This window comes from Tachyglossus aculeatus, chromosome 11 (assembly GCF_015852505.1).
Source record: "Tachyglossus aculeatus isolate mTacAcu1 chromosome 11, mTacAcu1.pri, whole genome shotgun sequence".
NCBI classification, from domain to species: domain Eukaryota; kingdom Metazoa; phylum Chordata; class Mammalia; order Monotremata; family Tachyglossidae; genus Tachyglossus; species Tachyglossus aculeatus.
The window spans coordinates 30,691,672-30,715,112 of NC_052076.1; the positions used below are offsets into that span (position 1 = coordinate 30,691,672).

The window sequence follows — 23,441 nt, forward strand, 5'->3', positions numbered from 1 at the left end:
GCTACTACTACTACTACTACTACTACTACTTGTCTTAAGCCATTGAGTCGTCTTCAACCCACAGCGACGCCACAGACACATCTCTACCAGAATGCCCCGCCTCCATCTGCAATCATTCTGGTAGTGGATCCATAGAGTTTTCTTGGTAAAAATACAGAAGCAGTTTACCGTTGCCTCCTTCCATGCAGTAAACTTTCATGTTTGCCCTTGATTCTCTCCCATGCCACTGCTGCCCAGCACAGGTGAGTTTATAGACTTGTAGCAGATTGCCTTCCACTCACTAGCCACTGGCCAAGCTAGGAATGGAATGAATAGGCCTCTGCTTGACTCTCCCTCCTGTAGTCAAGACTGGTAGAGTACTGGGAACTCTCCAGGTGTGGCCCTGAGAGGGGAATACTACTACTACTATTATTTATGGTATTTGTAAAGTGCTTACTATGTTCCAGACACTGTACTAAGTGCTGAGGTAGATTCAAGGTAATCAGGTCAGACTCAGCCCGTGTGCTTCATGGGGTTCCCAGTATTAACCCTCATTTTACAGATGAGCTGAGGCACAGAGAAGTTAAGCGATTTGCCCAAGGTCGCATAGCGACGAGGGGCAGAGCCGGGATTAGAACCCAGGTCCTTCTGGCTCCTAAACCCACGCTCTGTCCACTAGGCCATGCTGCTGCTTCTAGCGCTACTATTGCAATAAATGGCAAAAAGCATTGTTTTTGTGATGTAGGTTTGTCTTTCTACAGGCAGTTCTACACTGCAAATAGCCTTTGGGGAAAGGTAAAAGGGAGAAACTAACTAGTGCTAGCTCCCTCACGTGGCCCCGAGTATCATGGTTTAACCTTAATCTGTAGGGGCTGGTTTCCATGATTTTTGCATTATCATGTCTTCTTGTATAAAGGCCTGCTCCAGCCCAGAACCTCTTACTCCTGCCGAGGGTAGGGCTGAGTGTTTCCTAGGGTATGTGTTGAGAAATGGATTCTTGAATCCAGGTGCCAGGCAGAGTGCTTTAATCGGAAAACAGCTAATTGTACTTATTTATAATAAGGCTCTGAATTATTTGATCATCAAGAACTTCATGTTTTATTTGTATTTTGAAACAATAAGCGCACTTATTGCTTCCAAAAGATCTCAAGCAGCTGAGAGGTGACCTCTGTGGATTTCATCTTCCTGGAATTGTATCATTTAGATTCTAGTCCTAATTGTATCTTTCACTGGCCTCCCTACCTTCCTTAGGGAAGTTCTTCATCTCTCTTAGTCCCAGGGTTGGGAGCTTTTTAAAAAAATGGTATTTGTTGAGTGCTTACTATGTGCTAGGCACTGAGCTAAGCACTAGGGTAGATACAAGAAAATCGGGTTGGACACAGTCCCTATCCTACATAGGACTCACCATTTAATCCCCATTTGAGAGATGAGATAACTGAGGCAAAGAGAAGTTAAGTGAATTGCCAAAGGTCACACAGCAGATGAATGGTGGAGCCAGGATTAGAACCCATGTCCTTCTAACTACCAGGCCCAGACTCTATTCTCTAGATGATGCTGCTCCTGTGTTCTTCGCTTTGGGACTAAGCTGCCTCAGTTGGCCTAACAGGAAGATTAGGAGGAAAAGTCACAGTAACATAGTATAAGAGGGGTGTTTCAAACAATCAAAGTAATTGAGCACTGCTTGCAGAGCACTATACTAAGCAGTTGGGAGAATAACATAGAGCAATATAACAAACACATTTCCTGCCTATGATAAGTTTACAGTCTATAGAGCTTCTAGGATGGCAGTCCCCTTGACATCAATCAGCCCAATCAGAGAGCTCATTCAGCTTTCCCCCTTCTACCTCACCTTGTTGCTCACCTACTACAACACAGTCAGAGAGTTCATTCAGCTCTGCCCCTCCTATTCCACTTGCTGGTTTCCCATCGCCAAGCTAGCTCTCTTCCTCCCTTCAAAGCCCTACCGAGAGCTCACCTCCTCCAGGAGGCCTTCCCAGACTGAGCCCCCTCCTTCCTCTCCCCCTCCCCATCCCCCCCACCTTACCTCCTTCCCCTCCCCACAGCACCTGTATATATGTATATGTTTGTACATATTTATTACTCTATTTTACTTGTACATATTTATTCTATTTATTTTATTTTGTTAATATGTTTTGTTTTGTTGTCTGTCTCCCCCTTCTAGACTGTGAGCCCACTGTTGGGTAGGGACCGTCTTTATATGTTGCCAACTTGTACTTCCCAAGTGCTTAGTACAGTAAGCGCTCAATAAATACGATTGAATGAATGAATTACCACCCAATCAGAGATCTCATTCAGCTCCCCCCCGCCTAACTCTCTCTGTTGCTCTCCATTATAACGCAATCCGCGCATTTCGCTCCTCTAATGCCAACCTACTCACTGTGCCTCAATCTCTCTTATCCCTCCACCGTCCCCTTGCCCACATCCTTCCTCAGGCCTAGAGCTGCCTCCCTGTTCATATCCAACAATCTACCACTCTCCCCAACTTCAAAACCCTCCTAAAATCACGACTTCCCCAAGAGGCCTTCTCAGACTAAAGCCCTCATTTCTCCTCCCTGCCCTCTCCTCTGATTCGCCATTGAACTTGGCTGTGAGCCTCTTAAGCACCCTAATACTTACCCCAGCTCCAATCGTTCAGTCAAGTCATCGTATTTATTAAGCACTTCATTCAATTCATTGCTATTCATTCAATCATATTTATTGAGCACTTACTGTGCGCAGAGCACTGTACTATGTGCAGAGAACTGTACTAAGCTCTTGCGAGAGTACAATATAACAGAGTTGGTAGCATCTATGTTCCTATCCTTATATGCTCCTATTTCCCCTATCTGTAATTTTTCTTTTTGTGTCTCCCCCTCTAAGCTGTAAAATCCTTTTGAGCATGGACCGTCTCGACCAACTCTATTGTACTTTGCTTTCCCAAGTGCTTAATACAGTGCTCTGCACACAGTAAACGTTTGATCTGTACCACGAACTGACTGATCAGTGATGCGTAGTTGGACTTTGAGGGATCGGTTTGGTGGATGCCAGGTGGACTCGGTGTCCGGGAAGTTTTGGATTATGCAAATCCAAACCAGGCAGGAGCCCAGGGAAAAGGAAAAATAGATGCTCACAGAAGAGGCATCTAGAGATTCCAGTACTTTCCTTGAACAGCACGTGTATTTAAACAGTCCTGCTAATTGCCACTCCGTTGCATCCACCTTTCACGCCAACACAGGAGGAAAAAGGGGGTGCCCACTGCATTTTTGCACCTGCTGAGGGATTTGAGCGGGCCACAAGGTGGCGCTCTGACTATACTGACTACAAATCCCAGTTACCACTAGTTGGGAGGGCTGGGAGGACTGGATTTTCCCACATTCCCCTTTGCCTTCAGTGAAAGAAGGCTCAGAAGCAGAAGGCTCCTCACCCTCCACACACCCTCAGCCAGTCTGTCATCAAGGACAATCCTAATACTGAGAAGCAGGGTGGCCTAATTATAATTATAATAATAATTATTATGGTACTTGTTAAGCATTTATTACATGCCAAGAACTGTTCTAAGCACTGGGGTAGACACAAGATAATCAGGTTGGACACAGTCCTAAGCGCTGGGATAGACACAAGAAAATTGGGTTGTATACAGTCCCTGTCCTACATAGGACTCACCATCTTAATCCCCATTTTACAGATGAGATAACTGAGGCAAAGAGAAGTTAAGTGACACAGTCCCTGTCCCACATGGGACTCGAACTCTTATCCATATTTTTCATATGAGGGAACTAAGGCACAGAAAAGTGAAGTGACTTGCCCAAGGTCACACAGTAGACATGTGGCAGAGCTGGGATTAGAACCCAGGTTCTTTTGATTCCCAGGCCCATTCTCTAGTGGAAAGAGCATGGCCCTGAGTGTCGGAGACCTGCTGTGTGACCATGGGCAATTCGCCTTTCTGGGCCTCAGCTTCCTCAACTGTAAAATGGGGATTAAGTACCTGTTCTCTCTCCCTGCCATAGACTGTGAGCCCTATTCAGAACAGGGGCTTTGACCAACCTGGCTATTTTATATCTATCCCAATGCTTGGCACCTAGTAAAGCACTTAACAAATACCACAGTTATTATTGTTATCACATCCGGATCCCTGACAGTACAAGTTTGAGGGTTGGCAGACAGAGTTCAACAGCTGAGAAGCATTTTTAGAAACTCACTCCAGACCACAGGAAGGGAGTATAATAATAACAGGACTTAGTTGGTCAGATTTCTACTTTTTCAATTAACATCTCTTCTCTGGTATTTGTTGATTCCCTGCAAAAAATCCTGGGGTAGATATTGGGAAGGCCTGTCTTCATTTTCCAGACAGGACACTAGTGAGTTCCCATCAGTCTTGGAACTAGAATCAATCAACTAGCCAATCAAATAGGATTTACTGAGTGCCTACTGTGTGCAGAGCACTGTACTAAGCACTTTTTTATGGTATTTGTTAAGCACTTACAATGTGCCAGGCATTGTCCTAATAGCTGGGGTTATTATTATTATCAAGTGCCTTAGAGTCATTTCTTTAATCAGGTTGGACACAGTTCTCTGTCCCACATAGGACTCACAGTCTTAATCCCCATTTAAAAGATGAGGGAACTGAGGCCCAGAGAAGTGAAGTCACTTGCCCAAGGACACACAGCAGCCAAGTGGCAGAGCTGGGATTAGAATCCAGGTCCATCTGACTCCTAGGCCCTTCCTCTATCCACTAGGCATACTGCTTCTCACACTTGGGAGAGTGTTATCAAATTCTGATGGTTTCCTACTCCAGAATACAAATTGCAGGCACAAACCCTCCTCCTATAGGCTAGTCAAGGGAATGATGGCTTAAATGTGGAAGGAATCAGGGAGAAATTACAACAATAATAAAAATGATAATAATTTCATTCTTAAGGATCCCCCAGGGGTAAGGCTTGAGGTTGGTCAATGTTTTTTCGTCAATCAAGTATTTTCCTGGCCATTTCCTATTTGGTGATAGAGGTTGGAATTAACTCTAGAGTCATTCAAGTAAGTGATTTACTGTAACCATGTGATTTTTTTGTTATGATTATCATAATATTTGTTAAGTGCTTACTATGTGTCAAATCTTGATCTAAGCGTTGGGATAGATACACAATTTTTTGGTTAGATACAGTCCCTTTCCAACATGAGGCTTGCAATCTAGACTGTAAGCTCTTCTAGACTGTGAGCCCATTGTTGGGTAGGGACTGTCTCTATATGTTGCCAACTTGTACTTCCTAAGCGCTTAGTACAGTGCTCTGCATACAGTAAGTGCTCAATAAATACAATTGAATGAATCCACTAGACTGTAAGGTCATCCCCTAGACTGTAAGCTCATTGTGGGCAGTAGAATGAGTCAATTTATTGTTACATTGTACTCTCCCAAGTGCTTAATACAGTGCTCTGCACACAGTAAGCGCTCAATCAATACCATTCAGTGAATGAACAGGTGTTGAATCCTCAGTTTACAAATGAGAAAACGGTAGCACACCGAAGTTAAATGACTTGCCCAAGGTCACACAGCAGGCACCTGGCAGAACCAGGATTACAACCAAGGTCCTCTGACTCTTAGATCTGTGCTCTTCCCGCTAACCCACAGTGCTCCTCTGATTAGTTTTCAACAGTTCAGCCACTGACTATTCTTTTCCTTACTTCTGGTTGGCCTTAAAACCAAATGTAGTGGGAGGTGGGATGAGAAGGGTCACAGAAGTCATGACGGAAAACCAAGAATGGGCAGACTCGGATACTTCCCAAGGGCACAATCAAAATGGTTTCCTGACCTGAGGAAAACGGGAAGATAGACGGTCACCTGATTTGCTGGGCCCTAGTGACTGTCAATTAATCACTCAATCCAGAGAAGCAGTATTGCCTAATGAAAAGAGCATGGGCCTGGGTGTCAGAGGACCTGGGCTCTAATCCCAGCTCCACCACTTGTCTGCTGTGTAACCTTGGCAAGCCACTTCATTTCTGCATGCTTCAGTTACCTCACCTGTAAAATGGGGATTAAGGATATGAATGAGCCCCACATGGGACATGGACTATGTCCAACCTGATTATCTTGTATCTATCCCAGTGCTTAGTACAATGCTCTGCCCACAGTTAGCACCCCATAAATATGATTGACTAACAGATACCATGAAAAAAAAGCAATCAACAGTATTTATTGAGTCTCTATTGGATGCGAAGCACATGGTCTCTACCTTTGAGAAGCTTTTAATCTGATGGGAAGACTGACACAAGATATTTTTTGAATGGTAGGAGCAATAGAAAAACAAACAGGTGGCTGAGACCGAAGTTGCTGTTTACATATGTTATAGTAAATCTGTTTTTGAGTCCAGAGGAAGGATGCAGGTAATGGTTTCAAACAGCCAGCCTTGTAAACCCCGCTGACACATGCAGAGATTTGTACCACTCAGTGAAGAACAATGATTCTCAGAAGGGGACCCACTGAGAGGTTGGGGTTCAGAAGGGTTAGCCTTTCCTCCCACCCCCACCTCAATTTGCCTGGCCAGATGTGCTGAGAAAATCTGGTTCCCCGGAATTTGTACATCTGTCATAATTCCCATCAATTTTGGCATGACTGCCAAGGGAACGAACAAAGAGAGCTGGCGATTAACTTCAGAGAACTTTGTTGGAGAGGGATAAAGATATTTAAGGCCTATTTTGCGAACTAATTGCATTTGCATATTTATGGGATTTACTGATATAGCAGTAATTAAAAACTATTTAGTAGTCTTAAAGGACACTTAACTCAGTTGCTGTTTGCATAATAAACACTTCCTTATTATGTTTATTATGTTTGCATAATAAACGCTTTCCCTCTCCCACCCCGCCAACCCCCTGAAAAGACATTGGTCTGTCCAAGAGGTGCCCCATTATGCCTCGAGTCATGGAGGCAGAGTTTGCAGAAGAGAACCTTCCCCCATCCCTGCTTGATCTCCCCTCCCCCTCCTCACAGAACTGGGGGAAAGCCATGACTTCTGAAGGAAAACCTTCCCATCAGAGCTAGACAAACAGCAGCAGCAGCCTTGGCTACTTAGTTTGAGAAGCGGGGTTTCCTAGTGGAAAGAACATGGGCCTGGGAGGGAATTCAGAGAACGTGGGTTCTAATTCAAGGTCCACCAATTTCCTGTTGTGTGATCTTGGTCAAGTCACTTCACTTCTCTGTGCCTCAGTTGCCTTGTCTTATGCTGTCAAGTTGTCTCTGACCCATAGCAATGCCATGGACACATCTGTCCCAGAATGTTCCACCTCCTTCTGCAATTGTTCTGGTAGTGGAGCCATAGAGTATTCTTGTTAAAAATATGGGAGTGTTTAACCATTGCCTCCATCCACGCAGTAGACTTGAGTTTCCACCCTCGACTCTCTCCCATGCTGCTGCTGCCCAGCAATGGTGAGTTGTGACTTGTAGCGGATTGTCTTCCACTCACTGGCCACTACCCAGGCTAGGAATGGAATGGGTAGGCCTCTGCTTGACTCTCCCTCCCAGGCGAGACTGATAGAGTACTGGAAATTCTCCAGGTGTGATCCTGAGAGGGGCGTGCCTCAGTTACCTCATCTGTAAAATGGGGATTGACTGTGAACTCTATGTGGAGCATGGACCCTGTCCAACCTGATTCTCTTGTATCTATTCCAGCGCTTAGTACAATGCTTAGCACAGAGTAAGTGCTTAACAAAGACCATGCTTTTTCAAAGTATTTTTTAACCCGAACAGGACATAAGACTCATAATAATAATGATGGTATTTGTAGTAGGAAATGAAATGTACTAGGAAATGAAAAATGAGAGCATCTGGATTGTTGGGTTCCAATCTTACAGGGTTAGTCCCAGGGGCTCAGAACGTGGCTCCATGCAAACTTCTCACAACTCCTCCCAGGCAACAGTGGGAACTAGCAGGGCCTAGTGGAAAGAGCTCAGGCCTGGGAGTCAAAGGACCTGGGTTCTAATTACAGCTCCACCACCTGCCTGCTGTGTGACCTTGGGCAAGTCACTTAACTTGTCTGTGCCTCAATTCCCTTATCAGCAGAATGGGGATTCAGTACCTGTGCTCCCTCCTACTTAGAATGTGAGCCCCATGTGGGATAGAGACTGTGCCCAACCTGATTATCTTGTATCTCTCCTGGGCTTAGCACAGTACTTGGCACATAGTAAGGGCTTAGCAAATGCTGTAATTATTATCATTATTATTATTATTACTACTGACAGGAAAGCTTGCCTGGAGTAAAGCGAAGGAGCAGCAATTTAGATGGAATAGCATGCTGACTCCGCTACATTTTCCAGATTGAAGATGCTGGACTCAAGTGCGGAAGACAGCCTTATGGTAATAATAATAATAATAATAATAATTGTGATATTTGTTAAGTGCTTACTATGTACCAGGCACTGTACTAAGTGCTTGGGTGGATACAAGCAAATCAGGTTGGACACAGTCCCTGTCCCACATAGGGCTCACAGTCTGAATCCCTATTTTACAGATGAGGTAACTGAGGCACAGAGAAGTGAAATGACTTGCCCAGGGTCACCCAGCAGACCAGTGGCAGAGCTGGGATTAGAACCCACTACCTTCTGACTCTCAGACCCATGCTCCATCCACTACACCACACTGCTTCATTGTATGGTAGGCAGGTAACCTCAGGCTTCTAGCTACTGGTAGTGGCCCAGCCCCAGGAGATACCCAGGAGGTGTGACAGTTACCAGAATTAAACCCCGTCCATCTTTCCCCGCATCCTGGAAAGTTTCAAAAAGCAAACTCTTCCCCATGGACTGTGATCCGTTGTTCTTTGTTAAACAATAACAGATATCCATTAGCCTGAGTAATTTGAGAGCCCAGTAACTATTGTCAAATGCTGAAAACGTTTACTGCAAAAGTCTGATTCGGAGAAGCTATTCGGATCTCAATTATTAATGGAATTAGCCTCCTGTAATTCAGCAGGAGCAGAGCGTAAGGTAAAAAAGCACTAAAGGAAATCATATTAGCATGGAATTTCCTCCCCTTAGGGACTCCCCTCAGATTCCATTATTCACTTAGGCTCCTCTGCCAGAGAGATTTCAATGCGGCCTGAGACTGGGTTCCCGGAACCAAACCAAGTTGGGGCAGTGGGGGGAATGGGGGGAGGGTGTTAGCCCGGTGGCAGTTCCTAAATATTTAGGGGCGGCTGGGTTTGCCTTCCTTGCCCTCATTTGGTGCCTAGAAAGTAGCAGCTCGGCTGGAGCAGGCAGAGGTGGGGCAGAGCATGGGGAGAACTGTTTTCTGAAAGCATCACTTTTTGCCCTCTTCAGTTGAACCCCGACCCTCCGGGCAGAAGAACATGGCCTCTAGACTGTCACTTCTGCTGGCTGCCGTGGCTTCAGGTAAGTGGCTTCGGTGGGTAGGGCTCTGATGGCTTCCTAGGGCTAACCCCAGGAAGTGTTCTGATTCCACACGTAGTGTGTGCTCTCTGGAGGGTTTATGTCATTAGCCAACTGGAAAATGGCAACCCTGAAAAGTGCAGCCTCTATGCAGACCGATCATATGTTTGGGACTTGGCAATGACAATTACAGATACACAGGGAAGCATACTTTTGCTCACAACAAGGGGTTCTCATATCCCATATCTCATAGCCCTGACTAAGCCCTCTTTTCCCACTCCCTTCTGTGTCATCCTTGCACTTGGATTTGTTCCCTTTGTCCCCTCCTTCAGTCCCATAGCATTTATGTACATAGCCGTAATTTATTTCTTTCTATTAATGTCTGTCTCCCCCTCTAAGCTCATCATGGGCAGGGGACATGTCTACCAACTCTTTATATTGTTATATTGTACTCTCCCAAGCACTTAGAACAGTAAGCACTCAATAAATACGATTGATTGATTGATTGACAGAGAAGACAGAAAGGGTCTGAATGGTGCTGGTTTTCAATGTTTCATTCTGCTCTGTCTCCTTAAAAACAGCCAGTTCTGTCTACGGTTACTCCAGGGAGAGGATTTAGGAATATCCACTTTCATTTAGGGAAGACTTTTAGTGATTGTTATCAGGGATTGTTGGCTTCAACCAGTGTCCCTGGGGACATGCGGCAGCTATCCCAGATGCCCTGCCCTCTCTGGGGCACGGGTGATGGGGAAGTGTGGTTTAGTGGATAGAGAATGGGACTGGGAGTCAGAAGGACGTTGGTTCTAATTCTGGCTCTGCCACCTACCTGCTGTGTGACCTTGGGAAAGTCACTTAACTTCTCTATGCCTCCATTCCCTCACCTGTAAAATGGAGATTAAGACTGTGAGCCTCATGTGGGATAGGAACTGTGTCCACCCTGATTAGATAGTCTCTACCCCTGCACTTAGTACAGTGCCTGGCACATACTTGTACATATCTATTACTTGTACATATCTATTCTATTTATTTTATTAGTGTGTTTGGTTTTGTTCTGTCTCCCCCTTTTAGACTGTGAGCCCACTGTTGGGTAGGGACTGTCTCTATATGTTGCCAACTTGTACTTCCCAAGCGCTTAGTACAGTGCTCTGCACACAGTAAGCGCTCAATAAATACGATTGATTGATAGTAAGCACTTAATAAATACCATTAGAAAAAAAAATGGAGATTTCCTTCTTCGCCTTTTCTAACTGGCGACAGCAGGCCAGAGTTTGTGAAGCCATCAATCAATCAATCAGTCAGTGGTATTTATTGAGTGCTTATTGGTGCAGAGCACTGTACTAAGCACTTGGGAGAATTCAGTAGAACAGAGTTGGTAGACACACTCGCTGCCCACAAGGAGCTTATTTCAGTCATTCAATCATATTAATTAAGCACTAACCAGTCTCGACTACAGGAGGGAGAGTCAAGCAGAGGCATATCCATTCCATTCCTAACTCGGGCAGTGGCTAGGGAGTGGAAGACAATCTGCTACAAATCAAAACTCCCCTGTGCTGGACAGCAGCCACACAAGAGAGTCAAGGGTGGAGACTCGAGTTTACTGTGCGGAAGGAAGCAACGGTAAACCACTTCTGTATTTTTACGAAGAAAACTCTGTGGTACACTTCCAGAATGATTGCAGATGGAGGTGGGGTGTTCTGGGAGAGATGCATCCATTGTGTCAGGATGGGTCAGAGATGACTCAACAGCATAAAACAGGACAAGTCAAATAAAGGAAATATTCCTTCTCTTCCTTCCTCTTCATGTTTTATATCTGGAACAGTTTCTGTCTCAAAATGGTCGAGGGTGTGCCTTTGTGGCCCCAGGAATGGTTGGAGGGGCAGAAGTCAGACCCAGCATTTTGGCCAAAAGCATGTGAGTCCCCCAGGATTGTCTGGGTTAACATGGCCGTGAGACGTGGGTCAAAAGATCCTGTCCTGAGCAATCGATGGTATTTATTGAGCACTTACTATGTGCAGAGCACTGCACTAAGTGTTTGGGAGAGTACAAAAAGCAGCATGGCATAGTGGATAGAGTAAAAGTGTGGGAGTCAGAAGGTCATGGGTTTTAATCCCAGCTCTGCCACTTGTCTGCTGTGTGTCCTTAGGCAAGTCACTATACTTCTCTGGGCCTCAGTTACCTCAGGGATTGAGACTGTGAGCCCCATGTGGGACAGGGGCTGTGTCCATCCTGATTTGGTTGTATCTACTCCAGTGCTTATAACAGTTCCTGGCACATAGTACGCACTTAACAAATACCATAATTATTATTAATTGTTATTATTATTATTCATTCATTCAATCGTATTTATTGAGTGCTTTCTGTGTGCAGAGCACTGTACTAAGCACTTGGGAAGTACAAGTCGGCAACATTTAGAGATGGTCCCTACCCGACAACGGGCTCACAATAGCATTAGCAGACAAGTTCCCTGCCCATAACGAGCTCATTGACCTCACAGTTGGGAATTCTGGGAGTCCCTGAATTTCCTGTTCAGTAATGCTCTCTGACGCAATTCATTCATCTCCTTAAAGGTCTGTCTGACCAGGGCCTGGCCCATGAGGCCAATAAACTCCTGCCCCTTTCCCCTGTTCCTGCTGTCACAGCTTCCAAGTGCATTGAATAATAATGATGGTGAGATCTGTTAAACGCTTACAATGGGCCAAGCACTCTACTAAGCACTAGGATAGATACAGGTTGGACACGTGCTTATCCCACATGGGGCTTACCATCCCTTAGTCTCAGAATGACTTACTGTGGGCCTAAATCAATCAATCAATCAATCAGTCAGCGGGACACAGCATGGTCTAGTGGATAGAGCACGGGCCTGGGAGTCAGAGGACGTAGATTCTAATCCCAGCTCTGCCACTTGTCTGCTGTGCAACTTTGGGCAAGTCATTTCACTTCTCTGTGCTTCAATTCCCTCATCTGTAAAATGGGGATTAAGCCTAGGAGCCCTATGTGGGACAACAGAGACTGTGTCCTAACTGGTTACTTGTATCTACCGTATCTACCCCAGTGCTTAGAACTTTTCCTCTGCTCCCCCTCCCCTCCCCATGGCCCTGACTACCTCCCTTTGCTCTACCCCCCTCCGTGCCCCACAACACTTGTATATATATGTACATATTTATAATTCTATTTATTTATATTAATGATCATCATCATCATCAATCGTATTTATTGAGCGCTTACTATGTGCAGAGCACTGTACTAAGCGCTTGGGAAATACAAATTGGCAACACATAGAGACAATGATGTGTATATACCTATAATTCTATTTATTTACATTGATACTATTGAAGCCTGTTTACTTGTTTTAATGTCTGTCTCCCCCCTTCTAGACTGTGAGCCCTTTGGTGGCCAGAGATTGCCTCTATTTGTTACTGAATTGTACTGTCCAAGCACTTAGAACAGTGCTCTGCACATAGTAAGCACTCAAAAAATATGATTGAATGAATTATGAATACAGTGCCTGGCACATAGTAATCATTAAACAAACACCACAATTATTATTAACATTATTCATTGAGCACTCACTGCATGTACTGTGCTAAACCCTTGAGAGACAATGCAACATAGTTAGGAGACACACTCCCTGTCCATAAGGGGCTGACAGTCTAGAGGGGAGCTTGCATTCTACAGCCCGAAGAAGGAGCATTTAACCAAAGAGTAAAGCCAACTCTCCCTTCTCCCAGGAGAGTTCCAGCCCTCTCAAAACCAGGGAAGGAGAAAGAGGTGGAGAAGGAACAGAGTGCTAAAACCTTGGGCACCTTTGTCCAAATCAAAGAGAATTAAGAAGGAATTCCTGATGTTTTGGGCTTCCCTTCTCATTTTCCTTACTTCCAGCTCCTATGAGAGAGGACAGATTATCTTTCCGGCTGACTTTTTGGGAAAGGCTTACCACTGAGTTACCGGGAGTGGAGTACTAGTGTGCAGGGAGGGTGGGCTGGATGGGGGAACTGACTTGGGCCTTATTATTATTGTTGTTATTATTATTATTATTATTAATCATAATGGCATTTGTTAAGCGCTTACTATGTGCCAAGCACTGTTCTAAGCGCTGGGGGGAGGTACAAGGTAATCGGGTTGTCCCACATGGGGCTCACAGTTTTAATCCTCAGTTTACAGATGAGGTAACTGAGGCACAGAGAAGTGAAGTGACTTACCCAAAGTCACACAGCTGACAAGTGGCGAGCCAGGATTAGAACCCATGACCTCTGACTCCCAAGCCTGGGCTATTTCCACTGAGCCACGCTGCTTCTCTATTAATAATACAATATTTGTTAAACATTTACTAGGTGCCAAGCACCATACTAAGCGCTAGGGTAGTCCCATTTGGGGTTCACAGTCGAAGTGGGAGGAAGAACAGAAAACAAATCTCCATTTTGCGGATGAGGGAACTGAAGCACAGAGAAATGAAGTGACTTGCCCAAGGTCACACAGCAGGCAAGAGGCGGAACAGGGTTAGAAACCAGGGCCTCTGACTCCCAGGTCTGTTCCCTTTCCACTAGGCCACGCTGTTTCTTGCAGTCCTTGTTTCTCAATGGCTTCTGTCAGCGTCTGCTAAAATGCTGCTGTTCTGTGAGCCATTTAAAGTTCCCGGGGATTTTACATTAGATTTCCCAGGGCATAATTTACTGTTAATTAACGGTCACTTACATGCTTAATCTCTGTGCTGTAATGGATCTTTCTCCTTGGGCAAATTTGCATTCACAGTGGAACTGTAATTAATTACTATTTCTCCCAAAGAGAAAGAAAGGGGAGGAGTCTCTGTTCTGCAAAGGAGAAGGTAATACCTGTTTTCGATTCTGCCTTTCTTTTGCTGGTCCCTATGAGGTTTCTTCCGGAAATTCCCAACTTCCACCTGGGCACGGGCCCCTTTAATCTTTAACAGGCGCACCTTGAATTTGGGTCTCCCGAGCAAGATTGAAGGGAAATGAAGGGAAGCTATGGGGCCTACTGGAGTGAACATGAGTCTGGGAGCCAGGAGAGCTGGGTTTGAGTTCCATCTCTGCCCCTGGACAAATAAATAAAATAAATAAATAATAATGATGGCATTTGTTATGCACTTACTATGAGTCAAGCACTGTTCTGAGGCCTGGGGTAGATACAAGCTAATCATGTTGGATACAGTCCCTGTCCCACATGGGGCTTATAATCTTGATCCCCATTTTACAGATGAGGTAACTGAGGCACAGAGAAGACAAGTGTGTCTTCCCAGGGACACAGAGCAGACAAGTGACAGGGTCTGAAATAGAACCCAGATCCTTCTGACTCCCAGACCCGTGCTCTATCCATTAGGGAATCCTTCCTCCCTTTGTCATGTCATGAGAAGCAGCATGGCTTAGTGGATAGAGCACAGGCGTGGGAGTCAAAAGGTCATGGGTTCTAATCCCGGCTCCACTACTTGTCTGCTGTGCAGACTTGGGTGAATCACTTAACTTCTCTGGGCCCATCTATAAAATGGGGATTGACACTGTGAGCCCCACATGGGACAATGGTGTGTCTAGTTTGATTTGCTTGTATCCACCTCAGTGCTTAGTGCAGTACCTGGCACATACTAAGCACTTAACAAATACCATTATTATTATAAACTTCCCCGGGCCTCCATTTCCTCATCTGTGAGATGGGGAGATGATGCCTATTCTTCTTCCCCTTTAGATGCGAGCCCTGTAAGGAACTGGAACTGTGTCTAACCTGATTCTCTTGCTCCTCCCCTAGTGTTTAGCACAGTGCTGGCCACCTGGAAAGTGCTTAATACCACAATTAAAATTGTCATCCTGCCACCATTGATCACTAGGACCCTAGTGACATCGGTAAATTGGAGAAACAGCTGCCTGGGATGGCCAGTTACACAGCATCTTTCATAAAGAAATGGGAACAAATAGGGCTGTCCCACGGGCTGAGGAGAGCTCATTTCCAGCTTCCTGTTGCATCTCTCATACCTTCTCTTTTGATGAGCAGTTCATCAAAATAGCCATCCAAAGCACTGGGGGCCACTGCAGAAGCATGAACAGGACACTCCAGATGAGACTTTTCACTTGCACGCTTTGGCAGGAGGTGTGTGATTGGCCTCAGTCCAGTGACTTAGCAGAGCTTTCCGGCTCCCTGAGGGCCAGCAGGCCTTAGGAACAAAATCTCTATTTTGTAATTCAGAGAAAGCACTGACAGGATTGTCACCTACGATTGTTGATACGTGCATTTCTCCAGCTCCCGGCTGCCTGCTGCCCCTTGTCCTTCTGGGAATTCAGGTCCCTGACTCATGAGGTGGAACTAGAGAGACTCTCCCCAAAACAAAGATTTCATTTTCTGACAAGTGCCATTTTATTTAGAGAGAAAGAGGGAGGGAGGGGGACACAGGGAGGGAGAAGAAAGTAGGGACCGAATCTCACTAACTCTAAGTGCTGCTGACGATTGAGTTCCCCTCACCCTGAGTTTTGCTTTCTAATTCTCAAAGCAGTCTCAGAGCCCAGAGTGAAAGGCCAACTAATGGGAAACTGGTTTTGAAAGAAAAGAATAAGTTTAGTTGACACTGGAAAGGTCCTTGACAGCCTAGAGATTGACTCTCCCTCTAGCTCTAGACAAAAAAAAAAATGATGCTATTTCTTTTTTTAACATTTATGACATTTGTTAAGTGCTATGTACCCTGCACTGTTCTAAGCATTGGGTAGTTGTAAGCTAATCAGGTTGGATCCAGTCCGTGTCCCACCATTCCACTTGTCTGCTGTGTGACCATGGACAAGTCACTTAACTTCTCTGTGCTTCCTCTGCAACACGGGGATTCAATACCTGTTCTCCCTCCTATTTAGACCCATGTAGACCCTATGTAGACCCATGTGAGCCCCATGTAGGACCTGATGATCTTGTATCTACTCCTGCGCTTAGTACGATTGGCACATAGTAAGCACTTAGCAAACACTATCATTATTTTTTTTTATGTACCATGGGGCTAACAGTCTTAATCCCTATTTTGTAGATGAGGGAACTGAGGCACAGATAAATTAAGTGACTGACCCACATTCAAAAATGTAGACAAGTGGCAGAGCCAGGATTAGAAACCAGGTCCTTCTGACTCCCCACATTCTATCCACTAGGCCACGCTGCTTCTCAAGCGCTTATTAAGTGCTCTTTATGAGCCAAGTACTGTGTTAAGAGCTAGGTTGATTGAACAAATTTACTGTCTCACATGGGGCTACTGGTCTAAAAGGGAGGGAGATCAAGTAGTTTACCCCCATTCTACAGATGGGGAACCCAGGGAAAGGAGAAGTTAGATTAGGTTAGATTAGAACCCAGGTCTCCTGACTCCCATTTTGGTGCTTTTACCACTAGGCTGCACTGCCCAAGATGGGCTTGGCCCTGGTAAGAGAGGATCAAGTTTGTTGATGGGGTAAGAGGAGCAGGGAGGGTGAATCATGGAGTTTCAACATTTAGAGTTCTCCCCTTACCTGCTGACACCTCAAACTTAACATGTCTGAAACTGAACTCCTGATCTTCGTATCCAAACTTTGTCTTCCCTCTGACTTCCCCACTACTGTAGACTGCACCACAATCGTCCCTATCTTACAAGCTCCTAATCTTTGCATTATCAACTCTCTCATTCAACTCGCATATTCAGTCTGTCACCAAATCCTAACAGTTCTTCCTTCATAATGTCTCTAGAATCTGCCCTATCCTCTCCATCCAAACTACCACTCTACTGATTCAAGCACTTACAATATCCCACCTTAATAATAACAATAATAATAATAATAATGGTACTCATTAAGCGCTCACTATGTGCCAAACATATTTCTAAGTGCTGGAGTAGATACAAGTGCTTCAGGTTGGACACAGTCCCTGTCCCACATGGGGTTCACAGTCTTAATCCCCATTTTCCAGATGAGGTAACTGAGGCCCAGAAAAGTTAAGTGATTTACCTAAGGTCACACAGCAGATATGTGGGGACTCAAGATTAGAACCGAGGTCCTTCTGACTCCCAAGCCTGTGCTCTATCCACTAAGCCACACTGCTTCTCTAGCACCTTGACTACTGCATTGGCCCCCTCATTGACCTCCCTGCCTCCAGCCTCTCCCCTCTCCAATCTGTACTTCACTCTGTTGTCTGGATCATTTTTCTAAAAAAAAAAAAAAAAAAAACCTGTTCAGTCCACATCTCCCCACTCGTCAGAAGCCTCCAGTGGTTACCCATTCATCTCCACATTAGACAGAAACTCCTTATCATTGACTTTGAGGCACTCGATCAGCCCTCCCCTTCCTATCTAACTTCGCTAATCTACTACAGCCCAGCCTGCACACTTTGCTCCTCTAATGCCAATCTGTACCTCGATCTCGTCTCTCTTGCCAATGACCCTTTGACCACATCCTCCCTCTGGGCTGGAACTCCCTCATTTTCATGTCCGACAAACCATCACTCTCCCCATCTTCAAAGCCCTACTAAAATCACATCTCCTCCAAGAGCCCTTCCCTGACTAACCCCTCATTTCCTGTATTTTCCCTCCCTTCTGCATCAGGTATGCACTTGGTTATATACCCCTAAAACACTTTGATACTCCCCCTGGCCCTGTAGCACTGCGTGGTCTAGTGGAGAGAGCCCAGGCCTGGGAGTCAGAGGACATGGATTCTAATTCCGGCTCTGCCACGTCTGCTGTGTGACCTTTGGGAAATCACTTAACTTCTCTATGCCTTGGTTCCCTCATCTGTAAAACAAGGATTAAGACTGTGAACCCCATGTGGGACAAAGAGTGTGTTCAACCTGATTATCTTGTATCTACCCCACCTCTTAGAACAGTGCTTGGCATATAATAAACACTTAATAAAATACCACAATTAGTATATCCTTATAGTATTCCTTTCCCTCTATCCGTAGTTTATTTTAATGCTTTTCTCTCCCCACTGTATTATAAACTCCTTGAAGGCAGGGATTGGGTCTACCAACTCCGTTGTACTTTTCCAAGTGCTTAGTACAGTATGCCTTTGACTGGTCTCTCTCACTGTTGATCCCCTTGATAATGCCCTCCTCCCTGCCTGGAATTCCCTTCCACTTCACATCCTACTGACCACTACCCTCCCTATCTTCAAAGCCCTCCTAAAATCGTATCTCCACCAGGAGACCTTCCCTGACTTATCGCTCATCTCCCCACCCCATTCTCACTCCCTTCTTTGTCACTGATACACCTAGGTTTGTAATCAATTAATAAACTGTGGCATTTATTAAGCATTTACTATGTACTAAACACTAGGGTGGATACAAACAAATCAGGTTGGACATGTTCCCTGTCCACATGACACTCACCTTCTCAATCTCCATTTTACAGATGAGGTAACTGAGGCCCAGAGAAGTGAAGTGACTTGCCCAAGGTCACACAGCAAATACATGGCAGAGCTGGGATTAGAACACAGGTCTTTCTGACTCCTGAGACTGTGCATGCTGCTTCTCATACACACTGAGCAATTCAATGCTCAGCCCTCCCCCAGCCCCATAACACAATATATATATCCTTATACTCTACACATTCCCCTGCTATTTATTTTAACTTCCGTCTCCCCTGATAATCAATCAATCATATTTACTGAGTGCTGTGTATGGAGCACTGTACTAAACACTTGGGAGAGTATAATATATTAGTTAGTAGACACGTTCCCTGCCCACAATGATCTTACAGTCTAGAGAGACAGACAATAATATAAATGAATGAATTACAGATATGTATATGAGTGCTGTGAGGCTGAGGGAGAGGTGAACAAAGGGTGTTGCAAAGGCAACAAAGAAGGGAGAGAAGAGGAAATGAGGGCTGGCTTCTTGAGGGCAAAGATTGCACCTATCAACTCTGTTATATTGTACCCTCCCAAGCATGGGATCGCACTTACAAATTCTGTTGTATGGTACTCTCCCAAGCACTTAGTACAGTGCTCTGAACATACTAAGTGCTCAGTAACTTGTCTTGTCTTATGCTGCCGAATCATCTCCAACCCATAGCGATGCCATGGACACATCTCTTCCAGAACACCCCACCTCCAGCTGCAATCGTTCTGGTAGTGGACCCATTGAGTTTTCTTGGTAAAAATCCGGAAGCGGTTTACCATTGCCTCCTTCCATGCAGTAAACTTGAGTCTCTGCCCTCTATTCTCTCCAATGCTGCTGCTGCTTCCCAGTGTGGGTGAGTTTTGAACTTGTAGCACATTGCCTTCCTCTCGCTGGGAAGGGAATGGGTGCGCCTCTGCTTGACTCTCCCTCCCATAGTTGAGACTGGTAGAGTACTGGAAACTCTCCAGGTGTGACCCTGAAAGGGGGCTCAATAAGTCCTAATGAACAATTTATTGGCTGCTCATCCATGTTGCAGAGGGCCCCTCTCCAACGTGAGTCCTCAAGTGAGTTAGTCGGTCAGTGGTCTTTACTGAGGGCTTACTGTGTGCACCACTGAACTAAATGATTGGGAGAATACAACAATAAAAAGTAAACAATAAATAGAGAAGCAGCATGGTATAATGGGTAGAACATGAGCCTGGGAGTCAGGAGGTCAGGGGTTCTAATTCCGACTTTGCCACTTGTCTGCTTTGTGACCTTGGACAAGTCACTTCACTTCTCTGGGCCTCAGTTCCCTCATCTGAAAATGGGGATTGAGGCTGTGAGCCCCATGTAGGATAAGGAATGTGTCCTGCCTGATTACCTTGTATCTATTCCAGCACTTAGAACAGTGGTTGGTACATAGTAAGTGTAGAACAAATATCATTATTATTATTATTATTACTGCTAATATTGAACAGACACATTCCCTGCTCACAACGAGCTTACAGTCCCTGCAAGCCATCCCTGAAGGGGTTGACCAGTGCTCTCTGGTTTTCCCACTGACCAGCTGCTTGTTTGCTCCACAGGGGTCTTAGCCAAGGCAGGCCAGTGGCCTGGGAATTCCAGCCTGTACCAGCTGACCCAGCAGCTCTTACGGAGCTACTCCAAGGGTATGAGACCTGTCTAGGACTGGACACAACCTACCACTGTGTACCTGGATCTGCTGGTCTGTGAGGTGCTGGACGTGGTAAGGACTGTCGGGGTCCCAGAACACCCAGTTCCTTCCGGAAAACAACTGGTGAGGTGGTTAAGAGGGTGTGGCCTAGTGGAAAGATCAGGGACCTGGGAGTCTGGTGATCTTGGGCAAGTTATTTCACTTCTCTGTGCCTCAGTTACCTCATCGGTCAAATGGGGATTAAGACTGTGAGCCCCATTGGGAGAGGAACTGTGTCCAGCTCTAATTGCTTGCTTCTAATCCTGGCCCGGCCCACTTGTTGGCTGTGTGACCTTGGGCAAGTCACTTCATTTCTCTGGGCTTTGGTTACCTCATCTTTAAAATGGGGATTAAGACTGTGAGCCCTATGTGGGGTAGGGACTGTATCCAACCTGATAGCTTTGTATCTACCTCAGCAGTGAGCACTTAACAAATTCCGTTTAACAACCTGGTTTTATTATTATTATTATTATTATTATTATTATTATTATCATCATCATCATCAAGGTAATCTTGTTATGGGTAGGGAACATGTCTTCTAATTCTATTGTATTGTACTCTCCCAAGTGCTTAGTTCAGTACTCTGATAGCTCTCTTCCCCCCTTCAAAGCCCTACTGAGAGCTCACCACCTCCAGGAAGCCTTCCCAGACTGAGCCCCCCTTTTCCTCTGCTCCTCCTCCCTTCCCCATCACCCCCTCCCTCTGCTCTACCCCCTTCTCTGCCCCACAGCACTTGTGTATATTTGCACATATTTATTATTTTGTTTATTTTATTAATGGTGTATATATATCTATAATTCTATTTATCTATTTTGATATTATTGATGTTATTGTTTCGTTGTCTGTCTCCCCCTTCTAGACTGTGAGCCCGTTGTTGGGTAGGAATTGTCTCTATCTATTGCCGAATTGTACTTTCCAAGCACTTAGTACAGTGCTGTGCACACAGTAAGCGCTCAATAAACATGATTGAATGAATGAATGAGTGCTCTGCACATAGTAAGCATTCAATAAATACCACTGATTGATTGATTGACTGATTGAATAATAATAATTGTGTCATTTGTCAAGTGCTTACTATGTGCCAAGTACTGTACTAAACTCTGGGGTAGATACAAGATAATCTGGTCCCGCATGGGGCTCACACAAGGAAGAGCAGGTATTGAAACCCTAATTTGCAGATGAGGGAACTGAGGCACAGAGAAGTGAAGTGACTTGCCCAATCTCAAATAGCAGGTAAATGGTGGACCCAGGATTAGAACCCAGGTCTTCTGACTCACAGGAACTTTCGTTCTAAAGGAAGAGGTCTCAGCTCAAGCTTCCTCTCTGCCCCATGCTGCCACTGGTGCCCTTAGAACCTCCCGTTTGATTGGAATTAAAAAGCCTGGGCTAAGATGAGAATATCTGAGTATTATGAATACCTTGGGGAAATCTGATTCTAGAGATTATCTACTCAACAGTGTGGAGTTCCAATTTGTTTCTATTGAGTTTTGTCAATTCCGAATTGCAGATACCTTTGTATTCCAGTCCATTGACTAGAGCTTCCCAGCCAGACGTTGAGGCATCTGTTTCTATAGTCTCCGGAACTGGGAAAGATAAATAAGAATGGGGGGGAATTATCTGTATATTTGCTAACCACCAATTTAGATCTAAATAGGCTCCCTCTGTTAGGAAGACTAATGAATTCCAATTCTCTGAAATATCCTTTGCTTTTAACAAGCAAGATGGAAGGTATCTGAAAAAACAGAGCGATGTGCAGAGGGGAGAGCTGTGAATAATGCCACCAGAGAACCAATTACGCTTGCCAGCTGGCATTGAAAAACTTGTTTTCTTTGACAACAAGAGTTCCGTTTTTGCCTCCAACTCCTTTCTTGACATGGTGCTCCTTAGGGTGGGAGTGGAGAGCCTCCCCTCGGCCTGAGCCTCTGGATAGTGAACAGGCAGAGAAGAATAAATGAGTGCATCGAGCCAGCCTCATCGACTGCAGGGGACCTGCTGTCCGGAAGTGACCGTGGGGGCTCTTGACTTGGGACTCAAAGCAACGGGAGACAGCGTGGTCTAAGAGGTAGATAACCGGCCTGGGAGTCTGAGGGTCCTGGATTCCAATACTGGCTCGGCCACTTGTCTGCTGTGTGTCCTTCAGCAAGTCACTTCGCTTCTCTGGGCCTCAGTTGCCTCATCTGTAAAATGAGGGTCATGCACTGTATCCAGCCTGATTAGCTAGTCTCTACCCCAGAGCTTAGTATGGTGCCTCGTACATAGTAAGAGCTTAACAGATGCAATAAAAAGGGACCCTGGGGGCTTGGGATCCAAAGCAATATTTTCCCAGCAGCCTTCAGGATGGGCTTCAGTCAGTGGTACTGATAGAGCGCCTAATGTGTGCAGAACACTGTACTAAGCATTTGGGAGAGTTTAATAGTGGCTGAAAATCCACTTCCTGCCCACAAGGAGCTTACAGTCTACCAGAGGAGCTTACAATCTGATAATAAAAAGGGCCAGGTGCTGACCTATCCCATGCTTTTCTTTGGTAAGGCCTGAATTCCGCCCATCTAAATTGTAAGCTTGTTGTGGGCAAAGAACATATTTACCAACTCTGTTGTACTCTCTCAAGTGCTTAATATAATGCTCTGCATACAGTAAGCACTCAATAAATACCGATGATGATGACAATGATGATGAATTGTCCTCAGAAGCTCTTATCCATTGGCCCACTATGTATTGCTCAGGATCCACTTCTTTACCAGAGCTGAGTTCAAATGCTCACTCAGCCACTTGCTTGCTGTGTGACCTGGGGCAAGTCATTTAACTTCTCTAGGGCTCAGTTTCTTCATTGGTAAATACCTGCCCAATACCTGCTCTCCATGCCCCTCTAGACTGTATGCCTCATGTGGGACAGGGACTGAGTCCAACCTGACTCTCTTTTATCTCTTTTTCTTGTATCTTGATTCTCTTTCCCTGACTTCCCAAGGAAAACTGTTCATTCCTTGGGGGTGGGTCCCCCCAGCTTTTTGACCTGAATCCCACCCTCTCTGACAAGGCTTGGGAATTTCCCATCAGGATG

At 45.3% G+C, this 23,441-nt stretch overlaps 2 protein-coding genes and 1 non-coding gene across 3 annotated transcripts in view; 1 reads left to right on the plus strand and 2 right to left on the minus strand.

Annotated features, from left to right (window-relative positions):
• USP28 (ubiquitin specific peptidase 28) overlaps positions 1 to 23,441 on the minus strand; it is a 97,261-nt gene that overhangs the window by 55,952 nt on the left and 17,868 nt on the right. The window lies entirely within an intron of this gene.
• LOC119935477 lies at positions 255 to 392 on the minus strand. Its single transcript, XR_005453357.1, has one exon. It is a non-coding gene; the product is annotated as a small nucleolar RNA SNORA7 (small nucleolar RNA).
• The window catches only part of HTR3B (5-hydroxytryptamine receptor 3B), a 32,416-nt gene continuing 17,232 nt past the window's right edge, over positions 8,258 to 23,441 (plus strand). Inside the window, 3 exon segments of the mRNA XM_038754291.1 lie at positions 8,258 to 8,323; positions 9,283 to 9,354; positions 20,256 to 20,416. Of these exon segments, the coding sequence (XP_038610219.1) occupies positions 9,312 to 9,354; positions 20,256 to 20,416 (204 nt within the window). The 5' untranslated portion in view covers positions 8,258 to 8,323; positions 9,283 to 9,311.